Source organism: Piliocolobus tephrosceles, chromosome 1 (assembly GCF_002776525.5).
Source record: "Piliocolobus tephrosceles isolate RC106 chromosome 1, ASM277652v3, whole genome shotgun sequence".
Lineage (NCBI taxonomy): Eukaryota > Metazoa > Chordata > Mammalia > Primates > Cercopithecidae > Piliocolobus > Piliocolobus tephrosceles.
Window position 1 is genome coordinate 82,459,273 of NC_045434.1, and position 25,149 is coordinate 82,484,421.

Consider the following 25,149-nt stretch of genomic DNA (forward strand, 5'->3'; position numbering starts at 1 on the left):
ATGCAGTTGTCAAACAGCCATCCTTCAGGCTTACCCCTGACTTTAACATACTTTACCATTAGGTGTTTTGTATGAGCCAGGAAATGCAGAAATGGTTGGGTGAGTTACCAGTAGTGCAAAATGACAGGCTGTTTAGATTTGATTGGCATGACTGTATTTTGTTACTATATATAATTACTATAGTAAACTCTGCATTCATGATTTTTACAACCAGCAGTTTCTCCTATTACCAATTAGTCCCAAGGCAATTGGTAATGGGGATATGACCCATCCTAGCATTGTTTCTTACGATTAAATGAGATAATGTTTGCTTAAAGACTGGCTTGAATCTGACTTGCATTCTCTGGAAGGCTGGTCAGCTGAGTGGGTGAGTGAGCACAACATCAGAATCTAAATTAGTGGTGTTCACACTTCAGACCATCTATAATGCCCCCAGGTATTTCTCACATGATTACAAAGTTCTATGCAATACATTTTTGAGACAGTGAAAGCAAATGTGTTTATGTTTGCTCAAAGGTATCTAGAATAGAAGGGAGGCAGATACTGCACTGGTACAGTTGCTGCATTAAAAAAAAAAAGTTACCACATTGCAGGGCACTGTGCTAGGAGGCATAAGGATTACAAACAGTAAATTTTATTCAAAGCAATGCATTTTGAAAGTGGCATTTTGAAACATTTTCAAAAATATTATTTCAAAGTTTTAAAATTTGATAAACTTTCATATATATCAGGAAATGGAGCATCGTGCATATATAGCTACACATGAAAATGTACCATCATAAACATCTTCCCTTTTTTTTTTTTTTTTTTAACTCAACCTTAAGGCAAAACTGTATATATGATTGGGTTTTTTCCCATCCTTTATTTCTTGTAATCCTCTCTCAAATTGTGACTCAAATGCATTTTATTCCCTTCTAAACCAATATGAAAATGACTGCTAACAGTTGATAACTTGCTGACAAATTATTCATCTGCACTGGCAATAGTCTTAATATGTTCCTCAGTCCACCATGTTTCGTAAGCCGTTTATTTTTAGTTGTGAAATGAATGACCCTGCCTCCAGCTAAAGACACTTGAAGAGGCAACAAGAAGTTGAGGGACCTATCATTTACCAATCCTGTCATATTCTAATGCCTCCAAAAGCAAGAGTAACCTGTGTCCTCAGGTTCACTGCTCTGCTTCCTCTTCCTGAACACAGATCAAGACTTGCCCATCAAATGCCCTCATACCATTTGTTACTAAGGGCATTATTAAGTATATGCTCAGAAAAACCACCACATTCTGGTAGAATGCTACTTTAACACAATTAGCTTCTATCAGAGTGTTTGTTGACTCTTTAATCTGTGCTCTTATCTATTCACTTACACAAACCAGGAATCCACTACCTTTTCTTTTACTCCTATTTAACCAATTTTCAAGTCCTGTTAATGCAACCTCCTAATTTCTCTCTCCAAACTATCTCCATTGCCACTGTTCTTGTTCCACGATCCCTTGCTTAGTCATGTTCAGGGTGGGGCGACTTGTATCCCAGAAGCTTAACATACATCAGTTAGGGCAGGGAAGAAAACAGTAGCACTTCATTAATTTTTCTCATCCATTTTACTGTTTTTGAAAGTCTTATAATGTACTCAACATGTCAACAACAAAATACATACATATAAATGATAAACACACATTTACCAGGGGATAAGCTCAAAAACTGAGAGACCACCGACCTACACAATTACATTAGCATCATCTTATTAAGTTGCCCATTCCAATCTTGGTATCTGTCCCCCTCCCCACAGTAGCCAGTGATGCTTTAATAATTAACCAGATCAAATCATTGCTCTTAGTAAAAACTCTTCAACTGCTGCCCACTGCTCTTAAGATAAATACCAAAATCCAGTGCTTGTCCCCCATGTGATTGCCACATATCTCATTGAATTCCTACTCTATTGCTCTCTAGGCTCTAGGTACACTGGTCTCTCAATTTCTCAAACATGCTGTATCACCATTCTTCTGCAGAGCCTTTCTGACACATGCTGTGCCTTCTACTTCTGATATTCTTTTCTTGGTCAACTGGTATGCCTCTTTTTGTACCAACTAGAACTTTCTGGCAGTCAACACTCAGAGTTACTATTAGCCCTCAGAAAACTAAAATAATTAGTTCTTCTTTCACTAGGAATCACACTTCCTACTTCAGGTTTTATTGTACATGTTTTTTTCTGATTAGCCACTTCAACAGATTTGAAAGGAGAGAAGCATAAATATAAAATTAGATAATATCCAATTTCCTAAGAAATATGAGGAATCTGTCTAAAGACGATCATGAGAAAAATTTTAGAACGATATTAAAATTATGCAAAAAGCTTCAAACTTATATTTGGGTACAAAAGAAAGAGGGTTTGTTTTGGTTTCTTTCACTCTGGATGCGAGTGGGCAACAGAGAGAAAATAAATCTGGAATAGCCTAAAAGGTTGAAGTTTCAGGGAAAAATGATAAAGGCACCCAATTCCATAGGTAAAAGTGGGGATGTTCAAGGTAAGAGAATACCTCACATCATTTTAAGGAAACACAATTTCACTCTCTCATTTACATGTAAAAAACTGAATCTCCTTTAACCAAGATAGGAGTTTTTATTCTTTCAAAGTATTTTAAAAGACTTTCAAAGACCATGTCTGTTTTCTCCCACTTTTACAGGAGAAAAATAGAATTAAGAGAAATAACAAAGGCATGAGATTTCTGATGAGTAAACTAACATACTTAAGGGTGGGAAAAAATGAAGGCGGCGGAGGTAGGGCAATTTTGGGCAAGAAAACTGAGCCTGGACCAAGAGAATAAACCTCAGACATTTCCACAATTTGGTCAAGAACTCATCCTTGTTTACATTCAATCTGGCACTGAAAATGCTACACAGTTCTCCTTTACATAATTTACCAAGTTTTAAAATGTTTATTAAAAAGAAAACAACTAAAGAATCTGAGGAAGGCTTCTTGCTTTGATTTTAATCACTTTAAAAATTCTTAAGATTGGCCGGGCGCGGTGGCTCAAGCCTGTAATCCCAGCACTTTGGGAGGCCGAGACGGGCGGATCATGAGGTCAGGAGATCGAGACCATCCTGGCTAACACGGTGAAACCCCGTCTCTACTAAAAATTACAAAAAACTAGCCGGGCGACGTGGCGGCGCCTGTAGTCCCAGCTACCCGGGAGGCTGAGGAAGGAGAATGGTGTGAACCCGGGAGGCGGAGCTTGCAGTGAGCTGAGATCCGGCCACAGCACTCCAGCCTGGATGACAGAGCGAGACTCCGTCTCAAAAGAAAAGAAAAAAAAAAAAAAAAAAATCTTAAGATTTAGCCATTACTTTTCACTATACACCACACTCACACAATTAAAATGAGCCAATAACTAAAACTAAGAAAGCATGCCTAGATACATGAATACATGCTTTTTAACTAAGATTTGCTTTTCAAAATGCCATGCATGATAAATGCTACAAGATGTATGAGCCCTGAAAACAGTATACTAACTGAAAGCCAGTCACAAAAAAACTCACATATTTTATGATTCCATTTATATCAAACATCCAGAACTGGCAAATCTTCAGTGATAGAAATTATATTAGTAGTTGCCAGATGCTGGGAGGTATGGAGAAATTGGGGGTAAAGGGACAATGACTTAAGGGTAGAGAGTTTCTTTCTGCTGTGATTAAAAATGTTCTAAAATTGGCCAGGCACGGTGGCTCAGGCCTGTAATCCCAGCACTTTGGGAGGCCAACGCGTGCCGATCACGAGGTCAGGAGATCGAGAGCATCCTGGCTAACATGGTGAAACCCCATCTCTACTAAAAATACAAAAAGTAGCCAGGTGTGGTGGCGGGCACCTGTAGTCCCAGCTACTCGGGAGGCTGAGGCAGGAGAATCGCTTGAATCCGGGAGCCAGAGGTTGCAGTGAGCCGAGATAGCGCCACTGCACTCCAGCCTGGGCGACAGAGTGAGACTCAGTCTCAAAAAAACATAAAATGTTCTAAAATTGTGGCAAAGGTTGCACAACCCTGTGAATATACTAAAACCACTGAATGGTACCCTTTAAATGGGTAAACCGTATGGTATGTGAAGTAAAGCTCAATAAAGCTGTTACGGAAAATAACAAGTGTCATGCTGTGCATCTGTTCTTCATCTCACAATTGTTTATAACACAAAGTTCAAAAATATCCCAATGCCTACTGCTTTTTCCATTTTGAAAAATATTAAGAGGTGATTGGTGGAATTTTCGGTATTTTTATTTTCTTCTTCATGCTTTTCTATACTGCTTAAATTTTTATAAATAGCACATGACTTTATCATCAGAAAAAAAGAACTTATTCTCATTTGAAAAACAAAATGCTATGGAAATTACAGTTCTGTTAACAAGAGTGGTTCTAGATGGATGGAGCTCTAACTGGCTCTAGTTTGTTTTTTGTTTTGAGGCAGGGTCTTACTTCAATTGCCCAGACTGAAGTGCAGTGGTGAGTTCCAGTGCAGTGGAACCTCAAACTCCCAGGCTTAAGTGACCCTCCTACCGCAATCTCTTGAGTAGCTGGGACTATAGGTGCATGCCACCACAACCAGCTAATTTTTTAATTTTTTTGAAGAGATAAAGCCTCACTATGTTGCCCAAGCTGGTCTTAAAATCTTGGCCTCAAGTGATCCTTTCACCTTGGCCTCCCAAACTGCTGGAATTACAGGCATGAGTCACTGCGCCTGGCCTAGCTCTAGTTTCTAACAAGAGAACTGGACATAAAGAATGAAGTGACTCTATGAATAACCCCAACATGACCCCAAATGTTTAGAAAGACTGCAAAGCCAGGACCTGAATACCCTTTCCAAACACCAGAGCTGGTTGAGAGAAGGCATACAGTGGCTGTTCTGCCACCACACTACTTTCCAGGAGGAGGAATTAAACCCAAAGGCATTTTTTAGGTCATGACTCTCTCAGTACATATCCATTCAGGATGGTTCATCAAAAACCAGGACTGTCCTAGTTAAACAAAGACAGCTGTCTCCTTTTCCATGGGAATCACATTGCCCTTGCCCTTCTCTACCTCTCTGCACAATAATTTCTGGTATTTCAACAAGCTGCTTACCAAGAAGCAATCTCTATCTAAAACAACACAGGACAGCTAATATTTAAATGACAAAATTGTCCACATTTACTTTTTGAAATTCAAAAATATGTAAAATTCTATTAAAATAGTTTGGTTGAATACATAAAAATTAAATAAACTGGGTTTGTCTCACATGGGATTTACTAAATAGAATTAAAGATGGCTAGGAGTGGTGGCTCATGTCTGTAATCCCAACATTTTGGGAGACTGAGGCAGGACATTGAGGCCAGGAGTTCAAGTGCAGCCTGAGCAACGTAGCGAGGCCTCATCGCTACAAAAAATTTAAAAATTAGCTGGGTGCGGTGGTATGCACCTGTAGTCCCAGCTACTTCGGAGGTTGAGGCAGAAGGATCCTTTAAGCCCAGGAATTCGAGGTTACAGTGAGTTATGATCGCACCACTGCACTCCAGATTGGGCAACAAAGCAAGACTCTCTCTTAAAAAAAAAAAATTCTGTAATTTATTCAAGATTGACAGGAAGCCACGGCAGGGTTATCAGAGAATACTACAATAGTTATGCAAAACCCACATTACCATCTTCCTAGCAATAGAAGGCCAATTCCATTAGTTATCTGCAAAAGAGACTGGAAACGCATTTCCTAGGCACCCATATCATTCATCCAGTCTTCAAAGTGGGACTGATTTCAAGGCTTAAGGAAAACTTTAAATCAATAGGAAACCAGTGACTATTTCTGAAGAAAAAGTAATTCTCTGTTACAATATTACCACAGCAAAGAGCAGGATAGTGTTTGCAAAATAAACTCCTTCATAAAAAATGTATTTCTTCCTACATGAATGACAATGTCATAACCAAATACTCTTGAAATTTTCCAGAAAACAGAAGTCATTTGTTTTCTCATGTGAATCATTCCAGAAATGACAAAAGCTCACAGAAATATCAGGTCTACCTTGTAAGAATTCTTTTTGGTACCTTTACATGAGTAGCATTCTATATTTGTTTCCTAACCACCATTCTGCACTATTCATAGTACTTACACTGCCTTGTGGATATTTTTGACCATGACTTATCCTCTCTACACAATTAACAGCCCCATTAAGACCAAAAATTTTGAATTATTTGTTTCTCTCCTATCATGTAACATAGTACCTTAACAGGAGTACAAATAAGTCCAGTTAACTACAGCATTTCTTCTCTTAGATTAGAACAGCATCTACCTCTTAGCAATTCATGTATTAATGAAATAATGCCACAATATTTTTCATATATGAAATACCAACCGACTTCAAAGATACTGCTATTTAACACCATCTTCAAAAGACTCTTTAGAATTTTTCTACCTTGCCTAGATTATGAAAGCAGGAATGCCCAATGTTAACTGAGAGGCAATGCCCCAAAATATGCACATGGGAAACCTGACAGGGCATTATCACGCTTCCAAATGCACAAAAGCACAGCCAAGATTAAGCTGTAAAAATCGTGGAACAGGTTTGGCTGCTGCTGTGTGTTGTGAATGGTCTCATCAGACTGGAAGTGGTTCCTGCAATTCATCTCTTATCATCAATGGAAAACAAGACAGACTATTAAAGCCTCTTTTTATTTTTGTTTTAGGAGGAAAATGTTCCACACAAAGGTATCAAAATTTTTGACTATTTAACATCCAGCAAAATGCTTCTTCAATTTATGAGCAATAAAGGATAAAAATTCATGAATAAAGATAATTACATGCAAATTACTATCCTCATGTAGGAAAGCATGCAAATAACCAGAGATGACATCCTCAGGTCATTGTAGCACCATTGAATAAAGATCAAGCCTATTGTAAAATAAGCCTAGAAGAACTGAAGTCACTAGCTGGACATGCATCAGACAATAGATTATAAGGTGCCTAACTTCCAGAAACACAAGGACGCAAAGAAAAGGGAATGAAAGGCAGAGAGAATATAGTGTCTGTATGACAACAAACTCCAGGCTAAAATAACTTTCTATAATACATGAAACCCATATTTATCACAAAAATAGTATCTGCCCCTTTTTAGCCATTTAATCATTCCCACCTTGAAGCAGGACAAGATATCTTAAGTTCCACAACGTAAGACTAAATGCTGTGCTCATGAAAAATGAGGCTTCAGGTATGATTAAGCTAAAGCAGCTTTCCCATACAGTTAGTGAACAAGAACTTAAAGGTCACAGAAGTTAATATATTAAAATGCATTTATTGTAATTTAGTATAAACAATTTACAAATCCACATATATGAATATGTAATTCATATATAATTATGAAAAATCACAAAAAAAATCACAAAAAGAAAAATCACAAATGTACTAAGCTAGAAACAGCTAGTAACAACAGTTAGTGCTATTAAATAGATGGTGGTTACAAAGCTAATTGCTGTGCAATTTTTACATATTAAGCATCAAAAAGACCATCAGATCTACATTTTCCCTTTCGCTGACAGATGATGAGAGCAATTAGGAATAATTTTTGCCACTTCTGTGACTTGTAAAGTCCTACTTCTGGCCAGCCCTCCATGATGTCTTCATGGGGGAGGAGAGAAGATGAAATACAGAAAGGAAAAAGACAGGAAGAGTTCTCTGTTACAGTCAAAGCTAGGCATGTCCACCGACACTGAAGGGACAGAAAATATGGAATAATCAAGCCCATCTGACAGACAACCTCTAAGATTGCTTTGCTAGGCTGTTTGGAAAAGATAAAAAGACTATAAAAATTCCATTCTTAGTCAATAGCTGTCCCTGCTAAGTTGTGACAGTAGTTTTCAAAGGTCTTATTCCTAGGATCCACTTATACTCCTAACAATTATTAAAGACACTAAAGAGCTTTTGCTTATGTGGGTTGTATCTATCATTATTTATTATATTAAATAACTAAACTACATGTTTCAACTTTTAGGAATTCAGTTTTAAAATAACTAAAAAGCAGTTACATAAAAAAAAATAACATTTTAATGAAAAATAACTATTTCCCAGAACAAAAAATTTTAAGTGATTAGAATGCCATGGTTTTACAATAGTAAATATTAAATAATAATCCAGACAGCTAGATTATTTCATTTGCTTTTGTATTCAGTATGCTGTGGCATGCTGTTCTGGCTGAAGTATAATGAAGACGATCTGTTGAAAGGGTCCAGAGGGGGGACCCTCAAGAGTTGCCATGGACCACACTTTTTGAATCCCGGAGTTAGAGGTTTAAATTCAAGATTCCCAATTTTACACCTGATTTAGCCCAAAGGAATTTAAAACATGGAGAACCACCAAGTACATAATAATCTAGGCCTTATTAGCTCTAATGATTAGGACATCTGTAAACTTTTTTTTTTTTTAAAGACACAGGGCCTCACTGTAGCCCAGGCTGGAGTGCAGTGGCACAATCACAGCTCACTGTAACCTCAAACTCCCAGGCTCAAGTGATCCTCCTGCCTCAGCCTCCCAAGAAGCTAGGGCTATAGGTGTATGCCATCATGCCCACCTATTTTTTTTTTTTTTTTGACAGAGTCTCGCTCTGTCGCCCAGGCTGGAGTGCAGTGGCGCAATCTCGGCTTACTGCAAGCTCTGCCTCCTGGGTTCACCCATTCTCCTGCCTCAGCCTCCCGAGTAGCTGGGACCACCACGCCCGGCTAATTTTTTTTATTTTTTTATTTTTTAGTAGAGACAGAGTTTCACCATGTTAGCCAGGATGGTCTCGATCTTCTGACCTCATGATCCACCCACCTCGGCCTCCCAAAGTGCTGGGATTACAGGAGTGAGCCACTGCACCCAGTCATAATTTTTAATATATATATTTTTAAAGACAGGATCTCACTATGTTGCCCAGGTTGGTCTGAAACTCCTGGCCTCAAGAGATCTTTCCAAAGCACTGAAGTTACAGGCCTGAGCCACCATGCCTGACCCTAGTGAGAAGAGAATCAGCCTGGCCTGAGGTCTGTAAACTTTAAGAGGATAAGTTACTATCAGATATTCACTCAAACTTTCCTTTTAGTGACTATGAATTATTAGATATAATTTCAAGCATTAATCAACACAAATATTAGAAGATAAAGCTATAGTCATTTTCTGGTCCCAATTCCAACCCAGAACTTCAAGGTTGTTCTTGTATGTAAATGGAGGATCAGAAAACAGAAGCATAAAGGGAGGGCAAGGAAAGAGAACAGAAGAGAAATATCCTTCCAAGAGAGTCTAGCCCTAACACATCCACGGTAGGTAAAGAATACCTAAATATAGTCCTTGGGAGAACTGATATTAGTTACTCAAACAATTTTCCTTAGAGCTTAACTGTCTCACAACCCTAGTTGAGAAAGGCTAAGGAAGGGGCTGAAAATTGAGGCTTTGAGGTGTAACAGGTAGGCTACAGGATCTAGAGGCCTAATTCAGTAGCTCCCAACCTTTTCAACAGCTAGAAACCCTTTTATACTGTAATTAACCCCCTTGAACTCAATATTTAGAGTGAATCTGCCCAAAGAAAGTATATTTACCATTAATCTTAAGAAATTAATGAAGTTTCTTTTATCACATTGTGAACTATTTAAAGCCAGAATTGTGTCTATGTACCTTTCTTTCTAAAACTTGGACTGAGGCTCACAGAAAAACTCAAGCTGAATTACATTTTCATTTTTACCTGTTTCCCCCAAAGTACTGATTTTCTTCATATAGTAGAAATAATTTTAGGTGTCACACACATTACATTCAAACATATATGATACTCTCCCGGAGGCCTCTTTTTTTTTTTTTTTTTTTTAAGATGGACTCTCACTCTGCCGCCCAGGCTAGAGTGCAGTGGTGCGATCTCGGCTCACTGTAACCTCCACCTCCTGGATTCAAACGATTCGCCTGCCTCAGCCTCCTGAGTAGCTGGGATTACAGGCATTCACCACCATGCCCAGCTAATTTTCTTATTTTTAGTAGAGACGGGTTTCACCATGTTGGTCAGGCTGGTCTCGAACTCCTGACCTCGTGATCCACCCGCCTCAGCCTCCCAAAATGCTAGGATTACAGACGTGAGCCATTGCACCTGGCCGAGACCTCTATTATTAACATATGAGAATGGGTAGCCAGAATTCTTTCTTAATGAAAAAGTTACGTAAGTGAAGTACAATCAGAACCACATTGGTTTCCTGTTTAAATTCACCTCATTCTACCACTGTTTGAATTTTCTTCTCTATTTCTGCCTCTACTCAGGAACTGAATGCTTAACTTACAGCCTTCAGCAGCTCCCTTTTCAAACCACAGCTAGCTTTCTGCAGTACAGCTTTGCTCACATTATCACTCTTGCTTGACAACTTACACTGAATCTCTATCACCCAAAGGCCCTTCTTGATCACCTACCTTTCTGAATTTATTCCCACCAGGCCAAAGAATTCCCTGCTCTACAAACACAGCTTATTCTTCCCACTTTTTGTACATGTATGCTATTCCTCAGGCCTGATATGGCTTTCCCCCTTGTCTTCCCATGCCTATAGTATGCCCAACTTTCAAAATCCAGACCTGAAAGTCAGCTCGTCACTAACATGTTCCCAGCTGCTCCAGTGAAAAGAAAGCTCATCCCCTTCACACACCCAATACAGTATGTTATCTGTCCTTAGACAGGGTTTCTCTTGTATGTTACGGTTGTGTCTTATCTCCCCTATGAGAGGAGAAAGAAGATCCATGAGGACAAGACTTGTGTCTAGTTTGCCCTGGCATACAGATGCACTCAAATGATGGATGAATTAATTTTTCTATAAGAAAAAAAAAAAAACCACCCAAAAGATGTCTTTACTGGACAGTTACAATAAAGCAGATGTTGGAGAAAATTTGAAAGTCTACCTTTTTTTTTTTCCCCTCTAAGTTAATCCACATAGAATTTTCATTTTTTTTTTTTTGGACATTAGCATTCAAAATAACATTTTATAGTTTAATACTATGCTGTTGCCTTGTTTAATTCCCATGATATCCTGACATAAATATTCTCATGATTCACATTTTATAAATTAGGAAATAGCTTTAGAGAAGGCAACCTGCCACCGGAGGGAGAGACAGAACTAGAGTCTTTTGACTCCAAACTCAAGTTCTTTCTACTAAATCACAATAAAGTAACATTTTACTTAAAAACACAAAACTAAAAGTAAATTCAAGTTTTCTCTTTCCTAATTTCTCATTCTAAACTAACTTCCCTCAAAGGTGTTTTTAAAAATGCTTCGAAGATCTTGAATTGAAGGCCAGACAAACTCAATAAAAAGAAATGGCCTAAAGGCTCGAAAACCCAATCCTCTTTGTGCCTCCCTTTCTAGGTATGGACAACCTGGGGAAATCCCATCTCTCCAGGTCAATCTTCCTAATTGAAAATTGTGAGTAACAACAGACATATTAACCTCACATTACTGTGATTCACAAAAGGGGACAACTGTGAGAGGTAAGTATGAGAATAAAGGAGAGCAGGCAGGCATACAAAAAGACTGTCTCCATCTATCCAATCCCCAAACCTGTTAGTCATTTAATACTTAATGAACAGATTTTTTTTTTTTTTTTTTTTGAGACAGAGTTTTTGCTCTTGTCACCTAGGCTGGAGTGCAGTGGTGCGATCTCAGCTCACTGCAACCTCCACCTCCCGTGTTCAAGCAATTTTCCTGCCTCAGCCTCCCGAGTAACTGGGACTACAGGCGCCCACCACCACGCCCAGCTAATTTTTGTATTTTTAATAGAGATGGGGTTTCACCACATTGGCCAGGCTGGTCTCGAACTCCTGGTCTCAGGTGATCCGCCCGCCTTGGCCTCTGATAGTGCTGGGATTACAGGCATGAGCCTGCCGAACCCGGCTGAACAGATAGATTTTATAGGGTTCAAAATGTCATACCCGGCCATACAGATAGGTTTTATAGAGTTCAAAATGTTAATTCTCCAATAAGATTAGTTGTTTCGCAAAGCTAAACTAAAAAACTTAGTCCAAGAGTATCTTTGGGATTCTTTTCAGGTCCAAATTTTTAAGATTTCATGAAAGCATTAATAAAGAACCCCAAATGCAGTATATCCAGAACCAAATGTGTTATCTACAGCACAGTATTTCCTCTTCCACCCTCTTCCACTCTGTCTCTGGTTAACAGTACCATCTTTACCGGGGTCCCAAACTGACACACCTGGTCATCATTTTAAAACACTGTTCTCTCCTTCCTGGCCTGCCCATTACATCTTACTGACAAAGAGAAAAGAGGTTGAATTCTAAGATCTCGGTACAAAAGCCACTAATGCCACTATCTAGCTGTGGGTCCTTGCACCACTATAGTGACCTTCTGTAAGTGCCAATCTCATTTCTAAAACAAGGATAATACCACCAACCTTGTAGGGTTGTTATAAAGATGATTGGTTATGTATATGCCAGATTAAGACCAGGCACACAGAAGGTGACCAATAAATAGATCACTATTCCTGCCTCAGAATGGCTTTAATTTCTATGTGAGGACAAAGGTAGAAAACTAGAACACTGCCATGGCAGGTACAGCCAGCACTAAATGAAAGCTGGTCACCTCCTCTTCATTCTGCTCCTCTCCTCTACTTTGTCAGTTCAGGCCTCATCTTTCTCACCGGTATTATCACAACAGTGTCCTGAATTGATCTTCATGCATGTAACTTGCATGCTCACCACACTTGTCCTAAAGCACAAACTTGATCATATCAATCCTTTATTTAGCTTCCTTCGATGACTCTTCACCACCTCCATGATAAAATGCATACTCATCAGCACCAGGCCCTTCCCAACCTTATCCCTTGGGATGCCCTACTCCTGACCCCCACCACATAAATTCTCATGTCCAAGCCACATCATAGTGTATTTGTTATTTCCCAATCGCTCCATGCTGTCATGCTTCCAAACCTATCTAGAATGTTCTATCACTGATGAGCCCTCTCCACTCTTAAAAACATAGCTGAAACATCACCTTCTCTTCAAAGCTTTCCCTGACCCTAGAATTTTCTTTGGTATTCCAAAGGCCTTTCTTCACACTACATTTGCAAGCCATATCTTAATTTTGCTGGCCTTGTTTCTGGCAGCTCTAGCCCGACTGTGACATCAGGCAAGGGACAGGCTCTATCTATCATTTTTGTATTATTCCCAGTGCCTAACACAGTTTGTAAAAAATACATTTTATTGAAAATATTTTTGTGATAAGTTTAATATTATTTGCATTAATATCAACAATCTGGAAGACTAAAAAACAAAACTGTCACTATAAAGTATTTCTAGAAACTATTGAGATTTTTAAAAATCCTATTAATTCCAAACATAAAGAGATTTTTAAATGCTGTGATAAAACTCATACAAATGCACATATTGGAAGGTACGTCAGGCCAAATTATCACTAAAAAATGAAATCTCAGTATTATAAAACCTGAAGAAAATTTCAACTATAAGGAAAGTATGACTTTTGACTATGTTCTCATGTTCAATAGATTAAAAAATAAAACCCAGCAAAAGTAGTCTTTTAGATAATGGTAAAATACTTATTTTGGGGTGTTCTTTTTGAAAAGGCATGCTTCATCTTGGCTGAGAACAAAAGCAGTGGGATTATCTTACTGCTTATGCATATAATTTTCTTTTTTTTTTTTTTTGGATTTAAAAAGTTATTTCCTATTTTCAAATGATTTAAACCTTTTACAAAAACAAAACAGTTGGGCAAATTTGCCTCCACCAATTATCACAAAAATTAACTTTGTAGTTTATATAATCCATAACTATTACCTACAAAAATCTATAAATAATAATAGAGAAATAAAAAATATCACTTTAGGTAATACACCCATTTAAAATTGAATCCATTTCCATGGAGAAAGGAAAAAATACACAGTAGCATTTGGTATAAAAGGAAGAGCACTAATTCAGCTCTTTTTCAAAAATGTTAGAACATGTGATTTGTGTTTTTTTAACTTCCAAATATAACTCACTGTATTTAGCACCTTCTGTACTTTCCAGTATATTAGATAATTGCATACCAAGTTAAAAACAAAATAAAGGAAAACATTTCTGCCACCCACCATTTTCATTAAAAAAATGGAAGTATTACACAAACACACAAAGCACCTCGTAAAGGTTGGTATGACTAGACCCCCAGAAAACTGTTTTTTATACATTTTAAAAATTGGAGGATTTAGGGGACATGGGAGAAGAGGAAATGAGAATTATGTGATTATTGGTTTTAACACAAAACATGAGCTAGTAATTTTCAAATTCAGTTCTAGACAACCATGGAGGTGTCTCAGAGGTTGCAGATCCTGAACCCCACATCAATTAGAGAAGCTCCATATTTTTTGTCCATTTATAGACTGAACTACCAAATATCTCATTTGCACAAAAATCTCCATAACTTTTAAAAGTCTGAAAAATCACTGAGAAGGATTAGCCGATGACAGCCGTGGATAATATTGATATTAGCACCTAATAAATAAAAATACAAACAGAAATGTTTTATATGGAAAAATGTTTTACTAAGTGGTAAAAACATTAAGAAACAGGCAAGACTAATATTTGTAGTTACTTTATCAATAAGTTTGTTCTGCTTCTCATCAGTTTTATCAGGCTACAGTTTGTAAAGGGAAGGGACATGTAAGTTAGGCTTTTTCAACTTGCTTTTGGAAGAAAGACAGTAGATGATTTCAGCAGTGAACTGGCTGTGAACCCAAAGCAAAGATTTTTGGCAGGGTATGACCAAGCTCAGAGGCGACACTAGTGGGTATGCTTGTTTAGATAAAGGGGAGGTGGCCCATATAATGTTGGGGTAGGGTACATACCTTTTCTACATTGGAGAATCTGCATAAGAAATGATATCTATTCCCAAGAACACTCCTGATTCTTAACATCTTACTCTCTCCTATGCTTCTACTTCCACACTAATTAAGGCCATCAAAAATAAGAAATAGTACTTAACTACAGTAATTTATGAAAAGTCATTTTCTAAGTAAATCAGACTATTTAGAACTCAGCCACTCTATATGCTTTGTTTTCCATGATGAAAAAACTACGGAACTAAAAGCTTCCTTGCCAGTGACCTGATCCACAATACCAGGAGGAAGCTGTGACGGACTCATTTCTTCCATTATCTCTCTTTCCTCAGCCCCTAGTATGAGTGGTTGAGATTGTGACCGAGAAGAGAATAAAGTATCAAAATCATCTAACAAGAATCCTATTTTTTTTCCCACACTAAAATGCTTGTGTAGCTTGTGAAATTATGGTCGATTTTCCTATTTGCCAAACTTTCTATAATGTGGAAGGAATATTGTTTCTTAAAGCTTATTACTTTACAATAGAGAATGTAATTGCGTCTCTCCACATTGATTCATTAATTTGAAAAGATCAAGATAAAAAAAAAAAAAGGCTGCGCACGGTGGCTCACGCCTGTAATTCCAGCACTTTGGGAGGCCAAGGTGGGCAGATCACTTGAGGTCATAGGTTTGAAACCAGCTTGGCCAATATGGTGAAACGTCATCTCTATTAAAAATACAAAAAGTAGGCCGGGCGCGGTGGCTCAAGCCTGTAATCCCAGCACTTTGGGAGGCCGAGATGGGTGGATCACGAGGTCAGGAGATCGAGACCATCCTGGCTAACACGGTGAAACCCTGTCTCTAATAGAAAATACAAAAAACTAGCCGGGTGAGGAGGCGGGCGCCTGTAGTCCCAGCTACTCGGGAGGCTGAGACAGGAGAATGGCGTGAACCCGGGAGGCGGAGCTTGCAGTGAGCTGAGATCCGGCCACTGTACTCCAGCCTGGGCAGCAGAGCAAGACTCCGTCTCAAAAAAAAAAAAAAAACAAAAAGTAGCTGGGCGTGGTGGTGAGTGCCTGCAATCCCGGCTACCAGGGAGGTTAAGGAGGGAGAATCACTTGAACCCGGGAGGCGGAGGTTTCAGTGAGCCAAGATCGCACCACTGCACTCCAGCCTGGGCAACAGAGCTAGGCTCTTGTCTCAAAATAAACAAAACAAAACAAAAAAAATCAGAAAAAAAAACAAAACACATTAACTGGCATTTGCATTTTGAAATCAAACCGTATGACTACTCATTGATAGAAATAATCCTTTCCATTTGGCTAAAAACTAAAAATCAAAAGTCATTGACAATAATAATAATAATAATGTTAACTACTTTTAAAAAAGGAACATTTAGTTCCTAATATAAGTTCCTAATATCAGTAACATTTAGTTCCTAATATCAATGGATACTCTTTTGAAAGTTCAGAAATAAAAACAATGCTAGTTTGTTCTAAAACACGGGAAATTCAAATGTCATACATCTACTCTCCAAACTTTGGTACCTTAATTATTTATCATGTAACTGATCCATCCAACAAGATATTAAGAATCACAATTCTAGTTTCTTCCCTATGGTAAAACTACAGTAAATGAAAAGCAATTCTATACCTATGATAGCATGCCAATAAAATACTGACACCTGCAAGAGAAGTACAGAGACTCAGAGAAATGACCTACATACAAGACTGTACAGACTTTCCTATGCTATTTTCTGGACTTAAAGACAAACCAGGCCAAGTTCTAGTGGTTTATTTTCTCAAACTAGACACAATATGCAAACTATGTATAAGTTATGTATTGATATTAATTTCCTCAAAAGAAGATCTGATACAAAACATCTAAAGCCATAACAACTTTAAGTTTTTACAAGATCCCAAAATGTCTTCTTGCTCTGAAACTAGTATTTGACAGACCAACACATGAGCTAGATGACTGAATCCTTTTTAGTATAAGGCAACATATAAATTTTTAATGTATTCATAACAGATTTTGATATTCTATACTTTCAACAAAGTATCAAATTTTCATCTGACTGCAACTCCTTCCTCTTAAAATATATATTGATTTATATCATTAAAATCATTACTAAATATAAAATATAAGCAAGAGTAATCATATTTGTGTTTTTATACGTAACAATTATTTTCTGATTATAAAATCTATCTCTTCAAAGAAATAACCACACACTGGTACATTTTTCTATTTTTTTAAACCAAGACAAAACTAATCTTATCCTTGACATATATACAGTTTTTAAAAACTGGGATTTTTTTAAAAAGTGATTTCTACATATCTTTCTAACCAATATGCACTATCAGAGGAGATGCAATTCATGACTTGTACCACCTGAGGGCACTCCTAAAATCTTTTAAAAACCAAGAATCACATTTTTACCTACTAGGAAAAAGACCCAGTCCTACTTCAAGTTCATGGTTTGAAAAACAACTTTCAGAAAACATGTGTTTCTTTACACAAAGATGATAAATAAGCATAATTCCTATCCACTGCATATTCTGTGGGCTTCATGTACTCTCAACAAAAGTGTTTCTAAAGCAGGATGAAACACATCTAAATACTTCAAATAAAAGGGTTACAAATTAAAGAGAACTAAACTCACAGGATTGTCTTTCTAGATTATACATTTATCATCAGTAAAAAGTTGATATTTCTATAGAAAATAAAAATTCAAGAACTACTTCAAATATATACAAGATCTAAAAGCTAACAAAAAGATTTGCTCTTTAACATATACACGGCACTTCAGATTAAGAATACAAGTAAACCTTCAGTTTTGCTTTGTCTCTGGAAAAAGAAAGAAAATACAAGTAAACCATGGGCACCCTACCTGTTTCCTGTGAATTTAACACTTCTAAGGCATGCATCATGGCACTTGCGAAGACATTGGCATCCTCTTTGCTGCCAAAGTTGAGACCATACACCTGTCTAGCATCTCGCCACTGATGGAAGGTCTGTGTAGCTTGATTGTACTTCAGTCCTTTAGGAATGGCACAATTTATCACGACCTAAAAAATAATAAGTCTTTATAAAGTCAAACCAATAATTGGCAAAGTCAAGGATGTCAACAAATGCTGACTGCATATATTCATTCAAATGTGTTCCTAACAGACCTTGGCAAAAATGGTTTAAACAATTATCTAGGGTAATATCTACAGAAATATCAGTCTGATAGAAGTTAAGCTTTTTGCTGATTACAAAGGTCTGCCATAAAACAGTAAATCAGCAAAACAAAACAAAATCTATTTTCCTCATTAAATATATTTTAACTTGTTTGCTGAAGTTTTACAAATACAAAAAAGTATACACAACATAAAAGTGTATCTCTGTGAATGTTCACATGAAGTCAGTACCCTAATTAAGAAATCAAACAGCAACATCAGAAGCCCATCTTCTTAATTCCTCCCACCTCCCAAAAGGTACTAGCCACACTTCTAATATCATAAATTACTACATTTATATGAAATCCAAAAACTAACGTATCAATCTGAAAAGCGTCTTGAGTATCTATATAGGGGTCTTAAGTATCTTTCATTAGATTTATTTTCTATTATTAATCAAGTTTTGTAGGATTTTGGATTTTATAAAAATGGAGTTATACAACGTGTATTGTAACGTATCTGCTCTCTTATCCTCAAAATTATGTTTGTAAGAGCCATCCACTTGTTGCATGCAGCTGTGGTTTGTTCATTTTCATTGCTGTATAGTAGTCCTTTGTATAAATCATGCTTATTTAAGCATCCTCCCATTAATGAACATTTGGATTGTCTGCAGTTTGGGTTATTAAAAATTGTGATGTTACAACTTTCTATTGCATGTCTTTTGGTACAAACAAGCATTCATTTTTGTTGGGCATATATCCAGGAGTGGAAATATCACAGGACATGTGTATGTTCAGCTTTAGTAGAAAATTCCAAGTAGCTTTCCAAATTGGTTCTAGTAATTTACACTTCCACAAGAGTATACAAGAGCTTGTGCTACTTCCACATAACTATGCAACATTACAACTGGTACTGTCAGTCTTTATTTTAGCAATTCTGGTGGGTATGAATGCTTTATCACTGCAGTTTTAGTTTGCATTTCCCTGATTTTTATTAGCTATCTAGATGTCTCTTTTTGTGAATATCTGCTTGAATTAAGTCTCTTGCCCATTTTTCTCCCGAGTTGTCAATTTTTTTCTTCTTTGATTTCTAAGCCCTTTATATATTCTAGATATGATACCATTGTTGGTTATCTATGTTGCATATATCTTAAGCTATTCTATGAATCACCTTTTCACTCTTAATGGCGTCTTGATGGATATAAGTTCTTCACTTTGATTCTGTTCAAATTAGCAATCTTTTTCTTTATAGTTACTGCTTTAGTGCTGTTTAAGAAATGTTTCTCAATCACAAGGTCATGAAAATATTGTCCTATATTATCTTGCAGAAGCTTTATTATTTTACTTTTCACATTTCTATCCCCAATCCAGCTGGAATTGATCTGTGCCTATGGTGTGAGGTAGGGATCAAGTTTGCTATTTGTTTCAATATGGCTGTAAAAATGATCCAGCAGTATCAATGTGTTACAAGTTTGCCTGCAGCATATAAATCAAGTGTCTATGTGGCTCTATTTTCTCCTACAGATCAATATGCCTTTTTGCCAACTCTACAATGTCCTAATTGTTGTAGCTTTATATGAAATCTAGATGACCATTAGAGTGTGTCTTCCTGTTTCATTCTTCAAAATTGCTTTCACTCTTCTTAGTCCTTTGTGTGCAGCTAGTTTTACATTCTGATTACCAGTTTCTACCAAAGAAATTTTGGGGACTTTGAGGTTGCATGAAAGCTAACATATCAATCTGAGGAGGCTCTTGAGTATCTTTATGGGGGTCTTGAGTATCTTTCATTAGATTTATTATTTTCTATTATTAATTGAGTTCTAAGTATTAGAATCTTCTATTATGCCTAATAATTTAATTAAGGTTTTTTCCTCTAAATACACAACCATGTAATCTGCAACTGACAGCTTTATTTCTTCCTTTCCAATCCATACATGATGTATTTATCTTCATACACCTACTAGAAATCACAATACAATGCTGAAAAAAAGTGTTCATAACAAGTATCTTTATTTCCTGATTTTAGAAGGAAAGCTTTCTCAATTAAACCATTAAAAGTATGATCTTTCACACCAGGCAACATGGATCATGCCTGTAATTCCAGCATTTTGGGAGGCCGAGGCAGGTGGATCACTTGACGTCAAGAATTCAAGACCAGCCTGGCCAACATGGTAAAACTCTGTCTCTACTAAAAATACAAAAATTAACCAGGCGTGGTGGCATGTGCCTGTAATCCCAGCTACTTGGGAGGCTGAGGCAGAAGAATCACTTGAACCTGGGAAGCAGAGGTTGCAGTGAGCTGAGAGTCTGCCACTGCACTCCAGTCTGGGCAACAGAGTGACACTCTGTCTCAAAAAATAAATAAATACATAAATAATAAAATAAATGAACTTTCATGTAATAATCTTATTGATACCTTTTATCTGGGGAAAAACCCTCCTATTACTTGACAGCTAAGGGTTTCCATCATGATTGAATACTGCATTTTATCGAGTGCTCCCCAACATCCCTTGAGGTGACTGGCTCTTCTGTTTTTTATGCAGTTAATTACACTGATTATTTTCTAGTATTAAACCAACCAACCTTACATTCCTAGGATAAACAACGTTGGTCTTCACATATCAATTTATAAATCTCTAGATTTGTTTGATAGTGCTCTGTTTGAAATTTTTACATCTACTTTTATGAATGAGATTAACCTCACTATTGCATTCATGTATTCATTATATTAATGCTAGGTTTTGACAGCAAAGTAATGCTGGACTTAAAATGAACTGGCACTGTAGAGATGGCAAAAAGATAGGCATCCTCTTTGTGTATTCTCTGGAAAAAAGTATCTAATATTGGTGTTCTTTAGTTGTTAAAGGTTTGGTTGAAAAGGACACCACCAGTAGAGCCAGCTAAACGAAGTTTTCTTCCTTTTATTTCTTTTAATCATAGTCTTAATTTCTTTAAAGTGTTTTCCTAAGAATTTCTACATCTACATTTTCAAAATTACTAAAATAAAGTAGTTCAAAATACCCCCCTTAATCACTTAAATGTCTCTAAGATTCATAGTGATGTCACTTCTTTCTTCATAATGGCTATTTAAACCATTCTCTTTTTTTTTTTTTTTCAAGAGCTGTCCCTCACAAGGACTTTAGAGACAAACCTCTGCTTAGTGTGTTTCCTTTCTACTGCATTAATTTTGGCTCTTATCTTTATTGTTACCCTCTTTCTATTAATATTTTATATGGCTTTAATGGCCTATTCTTTAATTTCTTGAGATGCATCCTGAGTCTGGCTGAAAAGTCAACAATACTTCTTTTCCAAGATAACATTTCAGCCTCTAAATTTCACTTTAATCAGAAGTTTAGTAGCATTCTACCGGTGTTAATATGTGGCATGTTCATCATTATTTAGCTCAACTAATTTTTCTTATTTCATTGTGATTTCTTCTCTGACTCATGGACTATTCAGAAAGATATTTCTTAACACCTACACCTATGGGATTCTCTATTATCTTACTTCTAGATTAATTCTGCCGTGACCACACACTTTGTATGATTTTAATCCTTTGAAATTTGTTGACACTTTCTTTAGGGCCAAGCATACATACAATTTTGAAATTGTGACATGTACATTTGAAAGGCATGTGGTATATATGCCAATTAGGGTAGGGAAGTAATTATATTGTTCAAACCTTCTATATACTCTTACAGGCCTTTTTTTCTGACTGCCTGTTCCATCAGTTACTGACAGAAGTAAGTTAAAGTCTCCTGCTGTGATTCGTAAATTTGTAACCAGAACAAGAGGAACTTTGAGACCTCTGGTTCCAAAATGGCAGCGCAGAAGCAAGCTATGGCAAAAATTGCAATTACTTTTGCATCAACCTAACAGTTCTCTACTCTCCCCGCCCCCCCAACAAAACAAAATCAAGTACACAGCACCAAAATTATCACCAGCAATATCCCACAACTCAAATAGGAGTAGGACACAGTTCCTGGAGACACAGAGAAATAAAAACGCTCTCAGCAGACAGTAAGATAATCAGACCTCCATAACCACAATGGCCCTCCACACAGCCTGCTGGCACCAAGCACGCAGAAATCTTCCCCCAACTCACGCCTTCTACACTGGAAAAAGTGAGATCAAGATAAACAACAAACTTTTCCACCATCTTGGGTTCATGGCAAAAGACCCATCTGTCATCTCAAACCATGGGAAGCACTGGGAGTTCCAGAAGGGAGAAATATCCCTAAGAACAGTCAGAGACAAAGTGGGGAAGCAGGACTAGCCCAGAAAGTCTGTTCTGTAACTTGGCCAAAGGAGACACTGAGTTAAAGTGGCTGTTCAGCAGCACTATGCTGTTGGAGGTTTGTTCCACAGGTCTCCTGGGCATGAAACCCTAACCAACCTTCTCACACTACCAGGACATCCCCACTGGGACCTCCTCAATTTGGGATGGGTAGCACCCTGATTATTTACTAGAACCTAGGCAAATCTGAACTTTTTTTTTTTTTTTTTTTTTTTGAGATAGGAGCTACCCCAAGGCTGGAGGTAGCTCATGCCTGTAATTCCAGCACTTTGGGAGGCCAAGGCAGGTGGATCACTTGAGGTCAGGAGTTCGAGACCAGCTTGGCCAACATGGTGAAACCCTGTCTCTACTAAAAATATAAAAATTAGCCAGGCGTGGTGGCACATGCCTGTAATCCAGCTACTTGGGAGACTGAGGCAGGAGAATCCCTTGAACCGGGGAGGCAAAGGTGGCAGTGAGCCATGATCACGCCATTGCACTGCAGCCTGGGTGACAGAGTGAGACTCTGACTCAAAAAAAAAAAAAAAAGATTAAAACCTTATGCACATTTTACTATAACATAAGGCTGGAGTGCAGTGGCTATTTACAAGCACAATCATAGGACATGATAGTCTTGAACTCCTGGTCCTAGGCAATTCTCCTGCCTCAGCCTCCCAAATAGCTGGGACTATAGGCACAAGCCACTGTGCCCACCCTCCTGATGTGGTTTTTATAAATATTGGGGTAAGGGTGTCACGATTCTTTAGAAGATACTAGAAACCCAAAGCTATTAAAATTTAATATTATCAGAAAATTGGAAGACCCTTTTAAGGCAAATCAATATCCCTGCTTGGCAAATAGCTTAAAATGGCAGACAAGAGAAAAGACGTGTTACATCTACTTTTTCAAATGTTCACAACAGAATGTTAGAAAAAGTTGTGGAAAATATTACTAGGATCAAAATTATATAAACTACTGTTTCATTTTCCCAATATAAAAATTTTAAATCTGGGGCCAGGTGTGGTGGCTTACGCCTGTAATCCCAGCACTTTGGGAGGCCAAGGTGGGCAGATCACGATGTCAAGAGATTGAGACCATCCTGGCCAATATAGTGAAACCCTATCTCTACTAAAAATACAAAAATTAGCTGGGCTTGGTGGCACGTGCCTGTAATCCCTGCTACTCGGGAGGCTGAGGCAGAAGAATAGCTTGAACCAGGGAGTCAGAGGTTGCAGTGAGCAGAGATCACACTCCAGCCTGGCGACAGAGCAAGACTCTGTCTCAAAAACAGAAACAAAAAAAAATTTTTTAAATCTGAATTAATTCTTTCACTCATCTAACCATTGAGGATAGACAGTACTGCAAATAATCTTTAAAAGTATTAAAATTAAATATTTTCAGGCTGGGCACAAGGGCTTACGCCTGTAACCCCAGCACTCTGGGAGGCGGAGGTGAGCGGATCGTGAGGTCAGGAGATCAAAACCAACCTGGCCAACATGGTGAAACCCTGTCTCTACTAAAAATATAAAAATTAGCCAGGCGTGGTGGCACATTCCTGTAATCCCAGCTGCTCGGGAGGCTGAGGCAGGAGAATCGCTAGAACTAGGAAGGTGGAGGTTGCAGTGAGCTAAGATGGTGCCACTGCACTCCAGCCTGGTGACAGAGTGAGATTCGGTCTCAAAAAAAAAAAAAAATTAAATAAGTTAAGTATTTTCACTTAATAACTACTTATTGGCTGTCCGCTGAGCATACTGTCAGGTTTGGACTATATCATAATCCTAAATTCTGTGCTTCAGATCCAGTGAGCTTGAGTCTAGACTGGAGGTGATGTTCCATCTTACACATGCCTATCCATTTTTAGCCTGACCATAACAGAGTAAACACTACAGTAAACACCCACACTTCCTTGTGACCTGGCTCAATATCTTATCCTGTCTATAAGGTCATCCATGACCCTTTCTCCTATCTTCTCAACAAACTGATGATGCTTTTATGCCCTCACTGTGCTCTATTCTATACTAATCACAACTGAAACATTTAACTCAGGTTCTTTGCTTATGTGCTTAACATCCCCATCCTGCCTCAGCCTCCTAAGTAGCTGGGATTACAGGCGCGCGCCACCACGCCTGGCTAATTTTTGTATTTTTAATAGAGACAGGGTTTCACCATGTTGGTCAGGATCTTCTCAAACTCCTGACCTTGTGACCCGCTCGCCTTGGCCTCCCAAAGTGCTGGGATTATAGGCACGAGCCACTGCGCCCAGACAACATCCCCATTCTTTACTGCATCTTTTATTCAAGGTCAGGAATGATATTCTAATATAAAATCCAAGCATAGTACCCATAAGCACTTAATAAATGTTAGGTTGGAAAATGAAGTATTTTAACATGCTTATATATTTATATAATTGTACATATTAAATTTTACAAGTAAATGGTGGGTGGTTTTAACAGCTCTTACTATAGAAAGTTTAGAAGTTTAGTAAATTATAACAACATGTGCCCACTTACAACTGACTGATAACCATTAAGATATGTAAGAATGATGGCCAGCCACAGTGGCTCATGCCTATAATCCCAGCTACTCGGGAGACTGAGGCAGAAGGATCACTTGATCCCAGGAGGTAAAGGCCACAGTGAGCTATGGTCAAACCACTGCACTCCAGCCTTGGCAACAGAGCAAGACTCTGTCTCAAAAGAGGCCGGGCACGGTGGCTCACACCTGTAATTCCAGCACTTTGGGAGCCCAAGGGGAGTGAATCACAAGGTCAGGAGATCAAAAACATCCTGGCTAACACGATGAAACCCCATCTCTACTAAAAATACACAAAAAATTAGCTGGGTGTGGTGGTGGGCACCTGTAGTCCCAGCTACTCAGGAGGCTGAGGCA

The 25,149-nt window shown here is 37.9% G+C and overlaps 1 protein-coding gene across 1 annotated transcript in view; it reads right to left on the reverse strand.

The window, feature by feature from the left end:
* Window positions 1-25,149, reverse strand: part of ENAH (ENAH actin regulator) — a 157,057-nt gene that overhangs the window by 39,495 nt on the left and 92,413 nt on the right. The window contains exon 3 of the mRNA XM_023203648.1: window positions 17,715-17,892. Coding sequence (XP_023059416.1) covers window positions 17,715-17,892 — 178 coding nt within the window. The remainder of the gene's footprint in view (window positions 1-17,714; window positions 17,893-25,149) is intronic.